Below are 21,854 nucleotides of genomic sequence, written 5' to 3'. Positions count from 1 at the left end.
TATTCTTTCCATTAAAAAAATAATAATGGAATTAATGGTCCTCCAGAGGATGCTTGGGATTTGTTTGAGAGTATATACTTTCAGAAGGATGGTGACCCTTGATATAAGCCAATTCTTTCTTCATGTACAGAATTATAAATGAACGTACATTTGTGGGAAAGATAGCATGTACAACTCTATCTCCCTTCTAATTAACTTTATATTGACATCTCTCCCTTTCATTTGCTGTTCTGAAGCTATTTCCAGATACACTCACCAACCATTTTAATAGGAACACTGGTATATTTATACAGTTTCAGGCTGGGAGGTGCAGAATGATTCTGATTTAAGCTGACAGGAAGGCTACAGTAACTCAAATAAACACTCTTTACAACCAAGGTGAGCAGAAAAGCATCTCAGAACATTTCACCCGCCAAATCTTTACAACTTCACAACAGCAGAGAACCACACTGGGTTCCATTCCTATTAACCAATAAGTGGAGAGCAAGCGTTCAGGTAAACAAAACCCTTGACAAGGTGAAGCACAAAAGTTTCAGCAGTTTATAGAGTTTAATCTCTTTCCTTTTCTTGAAGAATTGTCAACATAGTTTTCTAAATTTACTTTAGACTCATTTTTACAGGAAAAAAATATTTTATTTTGAAGGCATTGGCTTTCAATGGACAGTGGATCTTCGTTGCCAAACAACATGGTGACTTTGCAAGGTATGTTCACCAAAAAATTTCTGTAAAAGCACTTATTTTAATTCTAACAGGTCAGAGCAGCTCCATAATAAAAGTTTTCAAGGTATATAGTTGTTTTTGTAAGGTTTGGCTACATCTTGAAGATATAAACAAACAATTTACTGCGATGATAACACAAGCACTTGTATATGATCGTATCCAAGCATATGACCTCTAGCTACAAAGAGCCTATAACAGGAATCTGATACTACAATGGGCACAGACTCAGCACAGTTGTAAAGAGTGATTATGTATATGATCAGCGGATTGGATAACTGCACAAATGAACAGATGTACAGCTGTCGCTGTTAAAGTGGCCAGTGAATGAAGTGCCTCAAATCTTGAATTCCACCAACACGGACGTGCGGCAATTAAAGAATCTTGGAAGCTTGGAATCTATATCCATATTTCCGTCTCCAAACACTATTTGTAATATTACATCTGATTGTTCAAATGATGTTGAAAAAAAGTTAATATTTTTCTCATGCATTCCAGTGCATCTCAAAATACTGGAATATCATAAAAAATTCTTTTTTTTCAAATTTAATTCAAAAAGGTAAACTTTCATATATTCTATATTCATTACATGTAAAGTGAAATATTTTAAGGATTTATTTTGTTTTAATTTTGATGATTATGACTTATAGTTCCTGAAAATCAGAAATCCAAAATTAATAGAATATTTCATTTCGAGTTTGAGTAAAACAGTATAAATACCGTGCATTTCTTGGTTTAGTTCAGTACACCCAACCACAATTTTAAGAGTTTTCAATGAGAGACACTTCTGGACTGCAGGCAGGCCAGTTTAGCACCTGGACTCTTTTATGGCATGGTGGTGTGGTGGTTAGCACTGTTGCCTCATAGCAAGAAGGTTCTGGGTTTGAGCCCAGTGGCCGATGGGGGCCTTTGTGTGGAGTTTGCATGTTCTCTCCATGTCTGCATGGGTTTCCCCCACAGTTCAAAGACACGTGGTTAGGTTAACGTGGAGGAGCCATGGACTGAGGTCGGGCTGAAGTGCCCTTGAGCAAGGCACCTAACCCCCAACTGCTCCCCAGATGCTGTAGCATAGCTGCCCACTGCTCTGGGTATGTGTGTGTGCATTTGTGTGTTCACTGCTTCAGATGGATTAAATGCAGAGGAGGAATTTCACGGTGTGCTTAAGTGTATGTGTGGCAAATAAAGGCTTAGCTGCTTCTTCTTCTATATATGGTTTTAACTTGCATTTGTGGATGCAGTGATGAACTGTTTTCACAGATGATGGTTTTCTGAACTGTTCCTGAGCCCATACAGTGATTTCCACTACAGACACATGTCTGCTTTTAATGCAGTGTCACCTGAAGATCACAGGCATCCAATGTCAGTTTTCAGCCTTGTCTCTTGCATACAGAGATTTCTCCAGATTCTCTGAATCTTTTAATATTATGTACCATAGATGATGTGATCCCCAAATTCTTTGCAGTTTTACACTGAGGAACATAAATTGTTGCACTGTTTGCCCACGCAGTCTTTCACAGAGCAGTGAACCCATCCCCATCTGTACTTCTGAGAGACTCTGCCTCTCTGGGATGCTCTTTTTTTAACCCAATCATGTTACTGACCTGTTGCTAATTAACCAAATTAGGTTTTTTAAAGCATTACACAACTTTCAGTTTTTTGTTGCCCCATCCCAACTTTTCTGAAATGTGTTGCTGACATCAAATTCAAAATGAGCATATATTTTTCAAACAAGCAATACAATTTCTCAGTTTCAACATTTGATATGTCTTTGTACCATTTTCAGTGAAATATAGGGCTTCCATGATTCGCAAACCTTCACATTCTGTTTTACACAAGATCCTAACTTTTTTGGAATTGGGGTTGTATATGACCAAATTCAGTGTTTAATAGACATGTTGCAACAGGATATACTTTCAGAAACCAAGTGTATATAAAATCTATGCTTACTACTGTAGGAGGTGAATATATAGTTATAAAAAGGCCAATTCTGTTAAATAATCCAAATATTTCATGTAATTTGTATGCTAAATGTTAAAGTTCACCCCATTCCTCAGTATTTGCCATTAGTACATGGGATTCTAAAGTTACAGCAACTGTGTGGGCAGGTCTCACATGAAGGTCTATCAGCCAATCAAGGCCAATCTGGTTCAGTGCCAGGTCATTGCTACTGTATGATCAGTTCCAGCTGTTGACACTACAGAAGCACATCAGATTTGAACTCCCCTTTACCCTAAACCAGATCTGATAACCGTCACTCAGGGTGAAAAACACTGATCACTCTTCATATTTCCATCTCCATCCCTCAAAGCTGTGAAAAAGAGCTGAGCTTATATTCTGCTGCATTTAAGTGTTTGTTTACCAAAGACAAGCCAAATATTGAAACAGAGGAAAAATGTCTTTTCAGGGACAGCCCAACTGTTCAGACTTTCAGAGATCAGAATGCCTGAGAGCTGAGACACTCTGGAAACTGATAAAACATGCACCATAGCCTGATCATGTCTTTAATACAAGTCCTGTAGTTTCTACTGGGTCATGTATGCAGTAAGTCCTTTGCTGTACAACTACACTTTTTGGTCTTTTGAGAGGAATTCTTAAGACAAGGGGGGGAAGCCACAGCTGTTTTTCTCCTCTGGTACAGAAACTTGCATGAGGGGAATTTAATACTAGCCTTCAGCTGCAGGAAATGTTAAATCACTCACATTCCTCACCACCCAGCTCTTTTTTTCAAGAGTAAAGAATTTGCTGGAACAATGCTCTCAAGGCTATGGAGTCTGCTTCACAGTCAATAAGAATGCAAGAACTTGAAAATGGAGAAAATTAAACGATTCAGAGGAACACTGGGGCACTGCAGATTTAAAAAAAAAAAAAAAGTTGGAAAACCATTTCAGTTACTTCTAGTCAAAATTAGATTTTATAAAAACTGATCAAAATAAGAGATGCTAACAATTCACTAAGCTTCAGAAACCCACCCCAAAGAATACACCTCACATACACAGGTTTGAAAGGAGCTTGGTTGCTTTTTATTAATCATGTTTTCCATGAAAAGTTAAGGTTACACAATCAAGCTTAAGTAATCTTGCATCTTCTCATAAGAACAGTTTGAGGATCTTGGATTTTAAGTGTTGCAGTTTGCTGCCATCTAGGTTTTGTGCCATTTCCTGGACAGAGAGGATTTTCTGATGGGTTTCGTCAAACAGTTCAGCACCGATCGCAGCCTGAACTCGATCCCTCCATGCTCTCAGTTTGGGCCGTTCATCAAAGACACTGAAACCAACACCTACAGGCTGAGAATCAGGACACAAAATGGTGGGTTATGTACAGAAATGTGGTTTTATAAATCAAGTGCATGAAAACCTAGAGTTCCTTCTAGAACTGGGAGTTTTGACTGGTTTCTTTGCTGAATATCAACAGCAAAGTCATCAGTTAACAGTGGGGACCTCATTTGCCTCCTTGTCAACCTGAATGACCAGGGTAGGGTGGTTTTCTTCAGAACTAATGGAGGCCATGTACCAAAGTCTCCAACAATGCTTTATTCCACACTGAATTTAATTTAAAAAAATTAAAAAATAAAAACCCACACACAAAACTGCTTGAAACTGCCCTCACTGAATTCAGAACATACTTTACAGAATTAAAAATGTTCTTAAGATTGAAAAAAAAAAAAAAAAGCTTAATTTAGAAAACCGAGGTCATATGCATTAGGATAACAGTTCAAAATGGGCCTCGTTAAATGAGATCAAATGTTTAATTTTATTTTCAAGATCTTACATGGAAGTTGGCAGGCACATATTGCTGTATACATTTGTAAAATTAGTAAGTTGTGTAAATTAGTATCATGTTTAGGTAAAAACATTAAGTTGGTACAGTTTCACCAAATGGCTTTATTTGTGCAATATGAAGCGGATCTTAATTCCTTTATACATCACAAAGGAGGAAAATCAATGTTAAATTATAAAATCTGCATAAATGACATTTCAATGCTTATTCATATCTACCATTCTATCAAAAAGTAATACGATTCCTAATACCAACTATTTCTAAATAGGGCCTACTAATGTTTATATGAAAGACTGGTTTTCGATTGGCTCAGCTTTCAAGGCGAACCTTGGAGAAAGAAAAAAAAGCCACATCTAAACAATTCCAATTAAAGTGACTCATGTTTGACTTCCATTTTTTTTTTAATATCATTCCAACCACCAAGATCAATATCTTGGTAAAATTAGTTACATTTTATTTTTAAAAAAAAAAGTTAGTGGGGCTTGAAGGTTTGTGAACCCTTTAGAATTTTATATATTTCTGCATAAATCTGGCCTAAATCAGATTTTCACAAGTCCTAAAAGTAGACAAGAGAACCCAGTTAAACAAAGGAGGCATTATACTTTGTCATTTATTTGAGGAAAATGATCCAATATTACACATCTGTGAGTGGCAAAAGTATGTGAACCTTTGCTTTCAGTATCTGGTGTAGCAATAACTGCAACTAAACATTTCCAGTAACTGTTGATCAGTCCTGCACACCAGCTCAGGGGAATTTTAGTCCATTCCTCCGTACAGAACAGCTTCAACTCTGGGATGTTGGTGGGTTTCCTCACATGAACTGCTCGCTTCAGGTCCATCTACAACAGGGGTTTTCAAAGTGTGGGAGAGTCAGCCCCCCCTCGGAGAGCAAACAAACAGCGCCCCCCCCTTACAATTTGTTGTTGCTATACTTAATGTTCCATTTGTATTTTTAAAAAATGGTTGTTGTACACATTTTTTTCTTTTTCACATTTTAAACATCTGTGCTTTTTAAAACATCTTGTTTTACACATTTTAAACATCCCATAGCATCGTTAGCTAGCATCTCTTAGCAGACAACACAGTGTGGCAGTGGAGCATCTTCAGATCCAGTCCATGAAAATCCAAACTTTAAATAATCGTGGTCATACTTCCTTCTTTTTCCAGTCCCCCAGGATTCCGTGGGCCTTTTTTGAGATTGTTGTGGGCTAAAATGTCTGATGTTGCGGGGGGGGGTTTTCCAAAAAAATTGAGATGAAAGTTGGTGTTTTTTTAGGTTTTTGTTGCGATTACATTGCGGGAGGAAGTGAAAGTTGCGAGAAATTGTTGCGATTTTCTCTTTGTGATTAAAATTGAGTGATATGTTAAATATTAAGTTATTACTGAAAAACTGTTGATTAAAAAAACAAAGAGAAATGGTCCTATAAACAACTTTACCAATATAAAAGATTACCAGGACTACAAAAATGCAGAAAAATAGGCTTTACTTATCCAAATGCACCTGTTGGTTCAAAAGTTAAAGTGCAGAGAACCTCACAGCACAACATGAAGTTACCTTAAAATATAATATAAATGCCTCAGCTTCTATGTAAGAAAAAAAAAAAAAAAAAAAAAAAACACTATTAATACTAGTACTGTGTGCAGGCAGTCTCTCCTGAAGACTAAATTAAACAATAATTATAAACTAATAAAATAAATGGCTCAGGCTTCATAGAAGAAAAAAAACAATTTGAACAGAATCTCAGAGTATGATGCTGAAGCTGCCTAAACAATGGAAAATAAAATACCATTTTGGCAAAAATGTTGGCATCCATTAACTTTTTGTATTAAGTAAAAAAAAATAAAGTGCACACAGTCCTTCACTGTAAACATAACAGTGTTGCCAGATACTGCTGACGTTTTCCAGTCCAAAATATGTTCAAAACCCGCCAAAATGCACTTGAAATCGCCCAATCTGGCAACACGACGTGCATGCTGCTTCTCTTGAACACACGGAAGTAAGGCGGAAGGTAGTTTCTTGACGTCACCTCAAGACGACGCCAACGATTGGTCAAATTTGCAGGAAAGTTGCGGTGATTGGATATAATTGCAACACCGCCCTGAATTTGCGGGGATTGGTTGAATTTGCGCTGAAGTTGCAAATCGCAACATCCTGGAGGCTCTGTTTTTTGCTTGGCCCAGACTTTGTCTCCTCACTCACTGTAGCTTTAGGTACTAAAAATCGATCCATTTTGTCTCTCACATTGCACCCCCCCTGAAGAACTCTGGCGCCCCCCAGGGGGGGGCGTGCCCCACACTTTGAAAAGCCCTGATCTACAACATTTCTATTGGATTAAGGTCAGGACTTTGACTTGGCCATTCCTAAACATTAACTTTCTTCTTTAACCATTCTTTGGTAGAATGACTTGTGCTTAGGGTCGTTGCCTTGCTGCACGACCCACCTTCGCTCGAGATTCAGTCCAGTCCATGGATAGATGTCCTGATATTTTCCTTTAGAATTTGCTGGTATAATTTCAGAATTCATTGTTCTATCAATGATGGCAAGCCATCCTGGCCCAGATGCAGCAAAACAGGCCCAAACCATGATCCTACCATGACAATGTTTCACAGACAGGATAAGGTTCTTATGCTGGAATGCAGTGGTTTCCTTTCTCCAAACATAACGCTTCTCATTTAAACCAAAAAGTTCTCATCCATCCACAAAACATTTTTCCAAATAGCCTTCTGGCTTGTCCATGAAATCTTTAACAAACTGCAGATGAGCAGCAATGTTTTTTGGAGAGCAGTGGCTCTCCTTGCAACCCTGCCATGCACACCATTGTTCAGTGGTGGACTCATGAACATTAGCCAATGTGAGAGAGGCCTTTGGTTGCTTAGAAAAGTTACCCTAGGGTCCTTTATGGCCTTGCCGACTATTACACACCTTGCTCTTGGAGTGATCTTTGTTGGTCGACCACTCCTGGGGAGGGTAACAATGGTCTTGAATTTCCTCCATTTGTACACCAGTTGTCTGACTGGATTGGTGAAGTCCAAACTCTTTAGAGATGGCTGGGTCACCTTTTCCAGCCTGATGAGCAATCAACACTTTGTGGTCCTCAGAAGTCTCCTTTGTTCATGCCATGGTACACTTCCACAAACGTGTTGTGAAGATCAGACTTCAATAGATCCCTGTTCTTTAAATAAAAACAGGGTGCCCACTCACACCTGATTGTCATCCCATTGATTGAAAACACCTGACTAACTTCACCTTCAAATTAACTGCTAATCCTAGAGGTTCACATACAACCCCGATTCCAAAAAAGTTGGGACAAAGTACAAATTGTAAATAAAAACGGAATGCAATGATGTGGAAGTTTCAAAATTCCATATTTTATTCAGAATAGAACATAGATGACATATCAAATGTTTAAACTGAGAAAATGTATCATTTAAAGAGGAAAATTAGGTGATTTTAAATTTCATGACAACAACACCTCAAAAAAGTTGGGACAAGGCCATGTTTCCCACTGTGAGACATCCCCTTTTCTCTTTACAACAGTCTGTAAACATCTGGGGACTGAGGAGACAAGTTGCTCAAGTTTAGGGATAGGAATGTTAACCCATTCTTGTCTAATGTAGGATTCTAGTTGCTCAACTGTCTTAGGTCTTTGTCATATCTTCCATTTTATGATGCGCCAAATGTTTTCTATGGGTGAAAGATCTGGACTGCAGGCTGGCCAGTTCAGTACCCGGACCCTTCTTCTACGCAGCCATGATGCTGTAATTGATGCAGTATGTGGTTTGGCATTGTCATGTTGGAAAATGCAAGGTCTTCCCTGAAAGAGATGTCGTCTGGATGGGAGCATATGTTGCTCTAGAACCTGGATATACCTTTCAGCATCGATGGTGTCTTTCCAGATGTGTAAGCTGCCCATGCCACATGCACTAATGCAACCCCATACCATCAGAGATGCAGGGTTCTGAACTGAGCGCTGATAACTTGGGTCATCCTGCTCTTTAGTCCGAATGACACTGCGTCCCTGATTTCCATAAAGAACTTCAAATTTTGATTCGTCTGACCACCGAACAGTTTTCCAATTTGCCACAGTCCATTTTAAATGAGCCTTGGCCCAGAGAAGACGTCTGCGCTTCTGGATCATGTTTCGATAAGGCTTCTTTGAACTATAGAGTTTTAGCTGGCAACGGCGGATGGTACGGTGAATTGTGTTCACAGATAATGTTCTCTGGAAATATTTCTGAGCCCATTTTGTGATTTCCAATACAGAAGCATGCCTGTATGTGATGCAGTGCCGTCTAAGGGCCCGAAGATCACGGGCACCCAGTATGGTTTTCCAGCCTTGACCCTTACGCACAGAGACTCTTCCAGATTCTCTGAATCTTTTGATGATATTATGCACTGTAGATGATGTGTTCAAACTCTGCAATTTTACACTGTCGAACTCCTTTCTGATATTGCTCCACTATTTGTCGGCACAGAATTAGGGGGATTGGTGATCCTCTGCCCATCTTTACTTCTGAGAGCCGCTGCCACTCCAAGATGCTCTTTTTATACCCAGTCATGTTAATGACCTATTGCCAATTGACCTAATGAGTTGCAATTTGGTCCTTCAGCTGTTCCTTTTTTGTACCTTTAACTTTTCCAGCCTCTTATTGCCCCTGTCCCAACTTTTGAGATGTGTTGCTGTCATGAAATTTCAAATGAGCCAATATTTGGCATGAAATTTCAAAATGTCTCACTTTCTACATTTGATATGTTGTCCATGTTCTATTGTGAATACAACATCAGTTTTTGAGATTTGTAAATTATTGCATTCCGTTTTTATTTACAATTTGTACTTTGTCCCAACTTTTTTGGAATTGGGGTTGTACTTTTGCCACTCACATGTAATATTGATCTCATCTCATTATCTCTAGCCACTTTATCCTGTTCTACAGAATTGCAGGCAAGCTGGAGCCTATCCCAGCTGACTGCGGGCGAAAGGCGGGGTACACCCTGGACAAGTCGCCAGGTCATCACAGGGCTGACACAGACAGACAACCATTCACACTCACACCTATGGTCAATTTAGAGTCACCAGTTAACCTAACCTGCATGTCTTTGGACTGTGGGGGAAACCAGAGCACCCAGAGGAAACCCACACGGACATGGGGAGAACATGCAAACTCCGCACAGAAAGGCCCTCGCCGGCCACGGGGCTCGAACCCGGACCTTCTTGCTGTGAGGCGACAGTGCTAACCACTACACCACTGTGCCGCCCCATAATATTGGATCATTTTCCTCAATAAATGACCAAGTATAACTTCATTTGTTTAACTGGGTTTTCTACTTTTAGAACTTGTGGAAATCTGTTTTAGGTCATATTTATGCAGGAATATAGAAAATTCTAAAGGGTTTACAAACTTTCAAGCACCACCGTATATTTAAAAAGGAATAAGTTTGATTTAAAAAAAACCCACATGAACTCACCTCAAAGTCTCCCATTAAGCATATCAAAACTAGCTGATGGAAAATTTTGCTGAATACTTCAGAAACAGCAAGAGCCAGAACATCCCTATAGTGGTTCTGATATTTACGAGTAACCCAGTCAAAAACCGCTCAGGAGAGCCTGACCACTTTCCCATGACTCAAAAAGCACCGGCATCACATGAGCAGAGAGTGCATACTGTTGTACCAGCTTTAACCTGTTACTCCCAAAGTACTGAGCAGATCTTAACCAGATAAATTTCTTTGGAAAGCAGAAATTAGCTTTTTAATGACAGTATTCATGATAGATATTCAACAGTTAAGCTATGAGATTTGGAAACATGTCTGCATGCACAATTTTCACAGCACGGCCAGCAAGTGCCCGATACGTCTACTGGAAATAACTACAGTTAAGTAATCATGACTGGCTGGCACTTATTGCATAATGATGCAATTTTGTTGTTCCATTTACAATAAAATTTGTTAGTTTGTACCTGCATGATTTCCACAATAGCAACCAGATCAGCCAGTGATATCTTCTCTCCTGCAATGAAAGCTCTGTCTTGAAGAAACTTTTCCTCAAGGAGCTTCAGTGAATTGTTGAGATCCTCTGTAGCATCATCCATTTTCTCTTTGGGAACCTCCACACCCAGAACCTTTGGAATCATGAGCTAAAGAAAGGATTTGCAGACAAAACCCTGCCTTTAGTATGAAGCTAAGCAACTGGAAGCTACAATTAAAACTAAAGAAATACTTCCTTTACAAGAGACCTTAGACTTTGATTAGACTGAGGACCCCTCACCTTTAGCCAGAACATCCTAGACCCATGGAATCTCATGGCTGTATGCTGCCAGGACAGATATTCATTCACCTGTGCTCTCTTCTGCACATCAGCTGGGTACCAGTGATCCGGAGTGCCATATTTCTCCACCAGGTACTGCAAAATGGCAATACTGAAGGAAAGGGGGGGGGGGGGGGGGGGGGAGGGAGAGTGTTTCACTTTTCACTAGGTCTTGCAAGCATTTACTAAAGAGTCTGGTACACCGCCAAGAAATGGGGGAGTTGCATCCAACATCACATCTGCCTCATTAGATATGCAAGACATGAAGTGGTGGTCAACTAAGCTTGCTGTTCAAAGTGCTACTATTGCTGGGGTACCTTGCTAGTCATTAAAATGCCCTACACTTGCATTGTCTTGCACTGCTCGAATGAAAAACTGGGGGATAGTTTCTTCCAGGTTCCCTGTGAAGTAATAGAGGGTGAAAGAGCAAAGAATTTTACCCAAAGACAAGAAAGGTGGCCTTTTGTTGCAATGGAAGGGCACAGAGTCAAAGAACACTTGAGTCTGCAATGCATGATCACATCATGAAAGGTTTATAAATTCCTCAGATTTGTTTTGTTTGGATTCACAAAAAAAAAAAAAAAAAAAACACTTCATTTTAATTTCATGATGTTTTGAAGTTCAGAAGACACTCAAGTCCTCAGATATGTTTACTGTTTGATCAGGTTCACCATATTGCAAACAAATACATACATTTTTCACTTCATCAGGATGTCCTAGCAATCTTTACAAGGACAAATGTAGATTAGGCTCCTACACTGAACCAGGAAGAGAAGATAAATTGAGGCAATCCGCAGAAACACAAAATTAGACCTCAAGTTAATGGCACAAAACGGCTTCCTGCCTATGCAGTTGCAGAGTGATAACTTCTCAGTCCTGTTTCACCAATCCCCAGGTCTTTAAAAGGGGTTTCTGTGGATCTTTGCAAAGCTCCCAACACTTCAGAACTACAAAGAGGGATAGGACTTTGAATGGAGCAAAATTAGTTGGCACAGCATAAAACATGACTGGGGCAAATCAAAATATTAAGATTTCAGTTACAAATAAGGTTAAAAAAAAAAAAAAGCACACATTGAAGTTGACAATTAATACCCATTTGGTTAGCAAGTAAGGGGGGGGGGGGGGGGGGGAAGAAAATAAGTTAGCAAAACAAACTTCTGCTAATTGGTAAGCAGACCAGTTTTTTTGTTCCCAGAAATGGATGAACTTGAGCTTTACTGACTCACCAGAATGGGAATTTGAACTGTGTCAAATCACAGGACAGTGTGGGCAGTTCTTCCACTGAATCCAGCTAAAGTTCTCCATCAGTAATTAGAACTGTGGGCAGTTCCTCCACTTAAATCCTAGCTCAGGACTCCAAGAATTAGAATAGCTGACCGTGTCAATCAAGACTGAGTGGTCAGTTTTCTCAGTCAACAAATTACCAAATTCTAATCTAGATATCATTTTGAAAATTAAAATTGTGCACAGATTGTCATTTTGTCCAGAGTTTTTAATAGGGCCTTATTCTAGCACTTTACTTCTTTGTACTCTTCAGGTCCATGCATGTAGCAGACTTGCACTGCCTCAGTAAGGCATCAGATTGCTCCAACTCATGGCATTTGACTTCATTGGCTAACATGTACCGTTTCTGCACAAGGAGATCAGAGTTTCAGTGGACATGTTTGCTCTGTGGGCCATTTTGGCCTTTGTGACAAACCTGAAAATTCTTTCACAGTCCGAGTTACTGTGAAACATAACTAATCTAGCCTGTGCCAGCTTAGGTAGCAGCACATACTTCAGGTTCAAATTGGAATCTTTCAGCTGTCCTATTAGGAATCACCAATCAGCCCTTTCAGAGGAGAGGATTTCATCCGTGAGATCACCTACTTGATACTGAATGAACTCCTGTTGGCAGTTGAGCTTCTCCCTGGAATTCAGACCAAGACATGCAAACTGATCAGCAAAGAACTTGACAGCAGTGAACTTGGCTTCAGCCCTCTCACTGACTAGCAACTTCAGCATGTAGTAATACTGGGTCTGTGTAGGGGGACTTCTAACATGTACCCCACAGTAGAACTTTGACAGTTTTGTAAAATTTGGTCTTTTCTACCAGGTGGCCTTTCTCCTTCAGGAACTTGCTAGCTTCACTTCCAATGAACAGTTCATTGTTCTTCTGATGCCTGGATCTTCAGTAAAGTAATTCATATAGAGCTTCCTTATACTTCAGAAGTAAGGTAGGTTTGATGAATCTACTTAATAGCAACCTAAGCTGTTGTAATAAAGTCTGTCTCAAGATACGTAGATGTGGTTCCTCTTGAAGTTGCATGTTGCCTGTGTCAAAGATGGAGATTTTCACTGAGAAATATGCAGTATAGATGAAGTGGATCAAGGGTGGCAACCTTTTCCACCTTAGACTTTGGTTTACATTCCTTGTTGGTGTGCTGGGTTGTTGTACCATATCTGCTGGACTTGTCTGAGGAAGAATCTGGGTTATGCTTGCTGGCTGTACTGGTTTGTTGGACTTTCCTGATGATTAATCCTGGCTGGTATGCTTACTACTGGATGAGGCACTAGACGCTCTTGACTGTTGGTTTGCTCAAAAATATAAGCCACCATGTCAAATGAAGCAGGCTTCTGACAAGTCTGACTGGGCTGTGCTACAGGCTTCTTGCTCATCTGCTTGGCTGGAGGATCCAGGGAAGCTTCAGTGGGGGTGAGGTGGGGTCATCTGACTTCTCTCTAAAAGTCATTGTGAGTGGAACCAGCACTGGAAGCATGTGGGATTTCAGCTTGAGAAGTCATCTGGCTTCTTTTTCCTGGCTTGTCCCTCTTTGTCAGCTTTCTGGGTGGAACTAGACTTGTCCATCTCCAGCTCCTTCCTGAAGTATGCCTGCAATGCTGGCCATTGTGACCGTCTCCCAATGCAGATGCCCAGAGACAGCCACTTGGTGTTCACATGCTTCATCTTCCTAACCTCTACCCCATCTAAGGATTGGAAATCTTTGAGCTCAGCTTCTCTTTTACTACTTTTGTCAAGGTAAAAGTAAATGTCTCAAAAGATCCTCAGGATTGACAGGCAAAGTCTCGCAGATTTTCTCAGCAGCTAAGTGCATGAGGTAGCAACCTCTATGATGTAGAGGTTTTTCACATTCTTCAGGTGAAATGCTAGGCCTGACTTGGTCCCTTGCATTATATTAGCATACCAGCACCAAAGGATAGGACATTTAACCACTTCAAGTCTCTTAAGGACATTTCCTGATCTAATGCTTCAAATATTTTTAACAGCTGACTCCCCCCCAGCATTCAGCCATACTAAAGGCCTCTGCATGCTCTTGCGACAAGGCTTTCGCAGATGGCCTTTTGCAGACAGTTGTAATTCATTGTTGAGCAGGGAGTTATAGGCGTGCACAATGTTATTCACCGGCACAACGCAAGGGGGCGCGAAGTCGCTAGGAGTAGTTGGTGGGTGTGGTTAGTGGAGTGTTTTTCCTCTGGTTACTTATGACTAGAACTTTTTTTTTTTTTATAATGACTAGAACTGGAGTCGTATAGATGTACGTACTTCCTCAATCAACCGCTCTTCATGCTGCTCCATCTTCGCTCGTGTTTTTAAAAATGCCGGTCGTGAAAACAAAACAAACCAGGAAAGTAGGGAAGTGGAAGTGCGTGTACAGCGGATGTAGAGTGGACCAATCAGAGCCCTCTTGTCTGCGACGCTGTCTGCGAGGCTTCTGCGGTGGTCACAATTTTTGGGAGGTGCGCACAGAGCGTCTGCGAAGGTGGGGGGGCTACGCAGACACTATCTGCGACACCGTCTGTGAGGACTGGGTTGTCAGCATAAATTGGCCTTAAGTAGCACAGTACTGACCAATCCCTTCTCACAGTGTCTCACTACCAGTGGGCATAACTTGATATCTTCAACATCAATACCACCATCAGTGGCTAGGCTGAATGGATTTTTCAAAATTTCCTGCAGATCTTTCTTAAAATTACTTGACAGGGTCCTCACTAGAGACCTTGTTTTGGTCTGGGCACACCAATATTGCTTAGCCATTTAACTATCTGGAAACATTTTATAGAAGAGGGCATCAGCATGGTCTGCTGCAGCTAGCTGCATATTCTGCTCCATCAAAAAGTTGGTGAAACTCACTTTGGCCTTTGTGACAGCCAAATCATTATTGAACAGAGTATGAGGTCAACTTAGGAGTGCTAGACAGGCCTTTTGCAGCCTGCTTATGCGATGGGCAACCTACATGTCTCCAAATGTCCCCGATGCCACGGTGAGAAACAAATCTACCAAACAGACCCCATACATCTCCCATGGTACTCAGACTTCAAAAGCAATGATGCAAGGAAATGCCTTCATGTACTTGGGCAGAAACTTCTGGTAAGCTTTCCTGGCATGTTAATCACAAAAAAAGTAAATCAAAATCTAACCGGAGAACACTTTAAACCACTATCACAGCTCTGCCTGCCTTCTATGGCAGGTGTGTAAAATGTACCATGCTTCCAGTTTGCTGATTACCACTGTCTAAGAGATGGCACGTGTGCAGCTTTCCAGGTGGGCACATTTGAAATCTGTCAGACTTTAGCACATTTGTTTTATGCAGGAAAATAAAGGGGCCCAAGCAGAAAGGCAAGATCTAGGGTGATTTTTCAGGAATTTTCCACCCAAAGCAGGAGGATTGGAAAGCCTGTCTTTGCAAGTGACATAGCTGGAAGAGAAGAGCAGGGAGGCTTGAAAATTGAACGGCTGTGGTTTGTTTACACCCAGATATGAAAACTTGTAGCACCCTAGCAACCATCACAAAGACATGTACAAAGCGCCCAAAAAGTCCTACTTACCCAGGCAAAAACAATACAGGATTTATCTTGTCTTGATCCCCAGATCTTTAACCCAACCACATAAAAAGTTGTACACCTCCATGCTCTTCCAGGTTTTCAGCAGTTTGTCCACATAGAACAATGTCTACAGCACCAGGTAGTTTGGGAGGTCAGAACTCAACGGACAGATAGTTTTCCCAACTCCTCAGAAAACTCCATCTTTACTAGTGTGTAAGGATCTATCCCATCACAAAGAGCAACTTTCTAGAGGCATCTTGACCATGCATTGGCCTTGAAACTGCAAAGATAGTCAAAAAAAGGTTTCACAAACTCTTTCCGTAACAGCAGCCAAACTGTTTGACCACCACTTTCTTCACCGGAACAAAACTCACAACCAAAAGTCATGTGACTGAATACAACCTATACATACCTCACAGAAAAAGGGAAGTCAGTTAACATGAGCACACCTAGTCTAGATCCTGAAAAGTGCCCAGAGTATAGACCAACAGCTTCTATTGGCAAATAGACATGGTATGCCATTTTTCTCTGTGTGACCCACCTTCAAGAAAATTCTGACAAGACTCATTGCTGTGCATGGCCTGCTCATTCAATTAGAAACTGGATCCAACTGTAGTCTACAAATGAATACAGATTATTCATATGGTTTTTGTCAACATGTTCATTTGCTGGGAATCACATACCTTTCACCCAGGCAAAAATTTCCATCTCGGATGGCAGGTACTTTTCTTATTGGGTTGACCTTGCCAAACTCTTCTGTATAGTGCGCACCTGGAAATCAAAAAAGGTACAAGCAAGACTTAATCATAAATATAAACTGATTGTTAAAAATACCAAAAGACAAACGTGAAAATCTCATTAAAAAGACGACATACATGGGCCTTTAAAGGAGGGTGGGGGGGAAAAAAAAAAAAAAAACATGAAGTGGCTTGAGAGCTGTGGTTTCTGTATTTTGACAATCCCTCTGATACAGGAGACCAAGAAGTGGCATACTGAAGTGCTTGACTGATTTACACAACAGCCAAAAGCACTTCAAATACTCCATGACCCAGCCGAGTCTAAACACAGTTGACAGTAACTTGAACTAGCCAAATATGGAGAATAGAAAGGGGGGGGGGAACCCTTCTTACCTTCACTTCTGTTTGTTCCCAACAAAACTCAGAAGTAATGAATGGATTTTGGTGAAATTTGGTGGACGGCTTTATTATCCCATGTTCAAGTGATTTGATTTTGATGCTGAGAATATGTGACTTGGTGGAGGTATACACAGTGCCCCTCTAGTTTCAACTTAGAAGGACTTCTCACTGCTGCCTTCACTCACACCTGTCCATTTTACCAAGGACTTCATCCAAAACGACAAGGTGTCATGCATTTAAAGTCATGCTTGTACATGTTTAAGCTGCAGTTAACCATCAAGCATGCCAACACTGGCCCTTATCATCACTGGGAGGCATCTGATCCATCAGAGTGATAAGCTTATTGCTAAAGAATTATCATCCAATTGATTTTTTTTAAAACACCATTTTGATTGGCTGAGCGAACTACAAATAACTGCCTACAAATTATGGTCTGCTTATGCAGTTACTTTGCATTTCTGCATTTTGAAGAAGAAACCTTTGTTCATCACATGCACAGTTCAAGCACCGTGAAATTCATCCTCTGCATTTAACCCATCTGAAGCAGTGAACACACACACACACACACGCACTCAGAGCAGTGGGCAGCCACACCAGAGCGCCCGGGGAGCAGTCAGGGGTCCAGTACCTTGCTCAAGGGCACCTCAGCCCAAGGCCGCCCCACGTTAACATAACTGCATGTCTTTGGACTGTGGGGGAAACCGGAGCACCCGGAGGAAACCCACGCAGACATGGGGAGAACATGCAAACTCCACAAAGAAAGGCCCTCGCCGGCCACTGGGTTCAAACCCGGAACCTTCTTGCTGTGAGGCGACTGTGCTAACCACTACACCACCGTGCCACCCAAAACCTCCCCATCAGGGAATCGAACCCCGGTCTTCCGCATGACCAGCAGAGACACTGTCCACTATACTAACGAGGATGACAATGCTGATTTATAAAGTTCTAGATGTAAATAACAGTGATCGTGTCAGATTTTCTTATCGTTTGCCTAGCCATGCAAACTTTATAAAATCAGCATTTAAAAAAAAAAAACCCACACCACACACCAGCTTGAATGATAAAATGATTGAACTCTTTTCACACAAAAAAAAAGACTACTTAGTCTCAAGTAATTATTTGCCTCTGCCTTGCCACTAAAACATTTTGTTCAACCTTGTCCAATAATTGTTGATTTGTATATACATTTTTGGCGGTGTAGTGGTTAGCACTGTTGCCTCACAGCAAGAAGGTTCCAGGTTCAAACCTCACAGCCAAAGAGGGCCTTTCTGTGTGGAGTTTGCATGTTCTCCCCATATCTGTAGGTTTCCTCTGGGTGCTCCGGTTTCCCCCACAGTCTAAAGACATGCAGGTTAGGTTAACTGGTGGCTCTAAATTAACTGTAGGTGTGAATGGTTGTCTATGTATCAGCCCTGTGATGACCTGGCGACTTGTCCAGGGTGTACCCCACCTCTCGCCCATAGTCAGCTGCGATAGGCTCCAGCTTGCCCAAGACCCTGCACAGGATAAGCAGTTAGAGATAATGGATGGATGTGGCTGTACAAGACAGTGCATACTTGTGTCCCAAGCCCGGATAGATTGGGGACAGTTGCATCAGGTAGGGCAACCTATGCAGAACAGATCTGCTGTGGCAACCCTTAACATACATGAACAGCTGAAAGATCTGCACATACACTTGTCTAACCTTAAAGCAAGGCAGCATTTCAATTTCATAACAATCGGTGAAATTTAGGTCCCTCTGAAATTTGGTAATTGTGATGTTTATTTCTGTACTCTCATATCAGGCCATTCTGTGGCTGGGAAGTTATTTAATTTGAAGGGATTCCTTAGCAAATAACGTGCATGAAATCACTCGCTTCACACAGTCAAGCAGACAGGAAGTCCATGCGCAGGTTTACCTTTGACCGTGCACTGACAGTCACATCATTCTGTCGCTAAACAAATAGCTGAGCACCTAGATTTATTAATTTGGGCCAGTGTTTTCTTTCCTTTGCAACATAGCATCTTTTCTTCTTGCTTTCCATTACTGAAGCCAGTCTTTCATGTTTCATTCACACCATCCAGTTTTAGATTTGTATCCCACAATGCCCTGCACAAACAGGGAAAGCCCACCACATGAATTGTATCATGGTGAAGCAGGAAGAAAAAGATTCATTAGTTGTCCCGTTTAAAATCTCATCTCATCTCATTATCTCTAGCCGCTTTATCCTTCTACAGGGTTGCAGGCAAGCTGCAGCCTATCCCAGCTGACTACGGGCGAAAGGCGGGGTACACCCTGGACAAGTCGCCAGGTCATCACAGGGCTGACACAGACAACCATTCACACCTACGGTCAATTTAGAGTCACCAGTTAACCTAACCTGCATGTCTTTGGACTGTGGGGGAAACCGGAGCACCCGGAGGAAACCCACGCGGACACGGGGAGAACATGCAAACTCCGCACAGAAAGGCCCTCGCCGGCCCCGGGGCTCGAACCCAGGACCTTCTTGCTGTGAGGCGACAGCGCTAACCACTACACCACCGTGCCGCCCCCCGTTTAAAATAAACTTGAAAAAGTCTGTGATTCAAATTCAGTAGCTTTCAGTCCACTAAACAAAAACTAATTGGTGTTAGGGAAAATTATTTTTTATGACCTACACTTGAAAAATCTGAAAGACCTTTAACTCAGAAAATGCACAGCAATACATAAAAACATGAACCATGCCTACTGCTAAAATGCTGGGGCGGGACATACAGTCTCGAGAGCATTTAATTGGACAGACACAAGACTAGTACAGGATGAAGTCACCAAAAGATTGTAAGCAGTTTTCTTTTTCCTTTCTAAATTACACCATTTGTGTCCATGACACAAAAGGCTCTGAAAAACACCCATTTTAATTTCAGAGGCACTTTAGGTGCAGAATCTGGGTCAAAAACCATGTCCTGTAGATGTGTGCAGAATATCAAACAGACAGGAATGTTAGGAAAAGTAGGTTTTTAAAGATAATGAACGTACTTGTATGTGCATTTCAGTGAAAGGGGGAGGGAAAGAGTTTTTTTTTTTTAAATCCTGTATCACTTATATTGCTCTCTTCAAATAAGAAAAGCCCTTAAAAAAAGTTGTACTAGTTAAAATGCTTCAAACTTCTCTGCAGCCTACCTGCCATTAAAGACAGCTCCTTGTACTCAAACTGGATGTTGTTCTTCTTGGCGAAGATGTACACCGAGCGGCAAGGCTGAGAAAGAAGGTCCAAATAAAGTTCCAGCACCATGTTTGCTCCTTTAGTATCGAGTCCCTTTCCTTCTCTTGCCGAACAAAGCACTTCAGTAACGCTCACAGACTTCGAGCCTAAATAAGCCTGAACAAAGCCACGCCCCTTTCCAACAATTTGAGGAGGCTACGGTCAATCACACGTTTCCTACAGAGTAAGTCCCGCCTACCTAGAGGTTTGTGGTTGTTACTAGAACTTGTAACTCTTCGGTTATTACAATTTATTCAGTTTCTTTACAGTTTATTACACTTTAATGTGTTATTTATATTTATATATATATATCGTACATACTATAAGATAAAACATCACTCATTCTGTACTACTTATTTTTACTTGCACTTGTCTCTAAATACTGTAGTACTATTATTTTGCACTGCTGGTTAGATGCTAACTATTTTGCTAACTGGCTTTGCACCTGTTCTCTGCACAGTGACAAAGTTGAATCTAATCTGATTTAATCTAATGTTTTTATTATTTCCTCAAGTGAAGCACATTTTGAGTCCATCTGCAACAAAATGTTTCTCTAATTTTCTAATATTTAAGGCTTTCTCATTCATTTTTGTCTTTTTAACCAAATTCTCAGACCCAACTCTTCCTCTGACAGGACACAATTACTTAAAAAACCTGAATGAGATCAAACACTGTTTCTTAAAACTGGAAGTGGATTTTTTTTTTTTTCATTTATTTTTGAAATCCATACATGCACATTCTAATTCAACACTGGAAGCTTGTACATGTGATTATATTTCACATTACTAAACAAACACCTTGCTTTTCTGCATATATGCAGACTGAAATACAGCCATGACCATTTCATTAATTCATTCATTCATTCATTCATTCATCTTCAGGAGTAGAAGTGGATCCTGAGCCCATCCCAAGAACACTGGGCTCAAGGTGGTGGGAGAACTCACCCTGGGACAAACGCCAATCCATCACAGATACTCACTTTATTTACTGAGACATTTATTGATGAATGGGCGGCACGGTGGTGCAGTGGTTAGCGCTGTCGCCTCACAGCAAAAAGGTCCGGGTTCGAGCCCCGTGGCCGGCGAGGGCCTTTCTGCGTGGAGTTTGCATGTTCTCCCCGTGTCCGCGTGGGTTTCCTCTGGGTGCTCCGGTTTCCCCCACAGTCCAAAGACATGCAAGTTAGGTTAACTGGTGACTCTAAATTGACCGTAGGTGTGAATGTGAGTGTGAATGGTTGTCTGTGTCTATGTGTCAGCCCTGTGATGACCTGGCAGCTTGTCCAGGGTGTACCCCGCCCATCGCCCGTAGTCAGCTGGGATAGGCTCCAGCTTGCCTGCGACCCTATAGAACAGGATAAAGCGGCTAGAGATAATGAGATGAGATGAACTCTCGTACAATGGACTGGTGTCCAGGGCCACAGCCCATGACCCCCACAGGTCATAAGTCACTTGACAGGTTCAACTTCATCCTTAGAGCCTGTTAAAATGACAAAAAGATGATTGAGTCTTAAGCCTCGGTCACAACCGGCCGTATGTGCTCCTACGGCCGATCTATGTGCAAAAAACGCAAGAAACGTACGGAGGGCGCATGTGTGACGTGCTGATTTTCGAGCCGTAGACTGGCCGTAGACCAGCCACAGAGGTTCTTTGTCATGTCAAACACTCTACGGGCGCTTACGTTTTTTTTCAGGTTGCAAGACAAACTGACGGCCAACGTGCGTCTTTCTCCATGAACAAAAAAAACGCAGCGATTTGGGAAATGCCAAAAATCGTACGTCCGGTTGTGACCTAGGCTTTAAAGAGGACAATTTCTAAGAACAACTTTATTCATCACATGTACACTTGTGAAATTCCTCTCTGCATTTAAACCATCTG

General features: G+C 41.2%; 1 protein-coding gene across 1 annotated transcript; it reads right to left on the bottom strand.

Moving 5' to 3' along the window:
• Nucleotides 1–3,714: 3,714 nt before the first annotated feature.
• On the bottom strand, nucleotides 3,715–20,071 carry gstt1b (glutathione S-transferase theta 1b). Its single transcript, XM_060935640.1, has 5 exons — nucleotides 19,899–20,071; nucleotides 16,307–16,394; nucleotides 10,761–10,911; nucleotides 10,453–10,629; nucleotides 3,715–4,001 (listed from the first exon to the last, which is right to left on the bottom strand). Exons 1-5 carry the CDS (start codon nucleotides 20,008–20,010, stop codon nucleotides 3,804–3,806), a joined length of 726 nt encoding a protein of 241 aa, XP_060791623.1. The 5' UTR covers nucleotides 20,011–20,071; the 3' UTR covers nucleotides 3,715–3,803.
• Nucleotides 20,072–21,854: the final 1,783 nt, after the last annotated feature.

This window comes from Neoarius graeffei, chromosome 12, assembly GCF_027579695.1.
Source record: "Neoarius graeffei isolate fNeoGra1 chromosome 12, fNeoGra1.pri, whole genome shotgun sequence".
Lineage (NCBI taxonomy): Eukaryota > Metazoa > Chordata > Actinopteri > Siluriformes > Ariidae > Neoarius > Neoarius graeffei.
The sequence above is the reverse complement of the archived record's forward strand: the minus strand, read 5'-3'. Positions and strand labels throughout refer to the sequence as shown.

What these genes read in the sequence shown, in the direction of transcription:
- gstt1b (XM_060935640.1), bottom strand. Translation starts at nt 20,010, where the DNA reads ATGGTGCTGGAACTTTATTTGGACCTTCTTTCTCAGCCTTGCCGCTCG. An exon ending in AATTTTTGCCTGGGTGAAAG is followed by an intron (nt 10,912 to 16,306) that starts GTATGTGATTCC and finishes CCTTTCCTTCAG; the next exon opens with TATTGCCATTTTGCAGTACC. An exon ending in CTATTGTGGAAATCATGCAG is followed by an intron (nt 4,002 to 10,452) that starts GTACAAACTAAC and finishes CCTGATTCTCAG; the next exon opens with CCTGTAGGTGTTGGTTTCAG.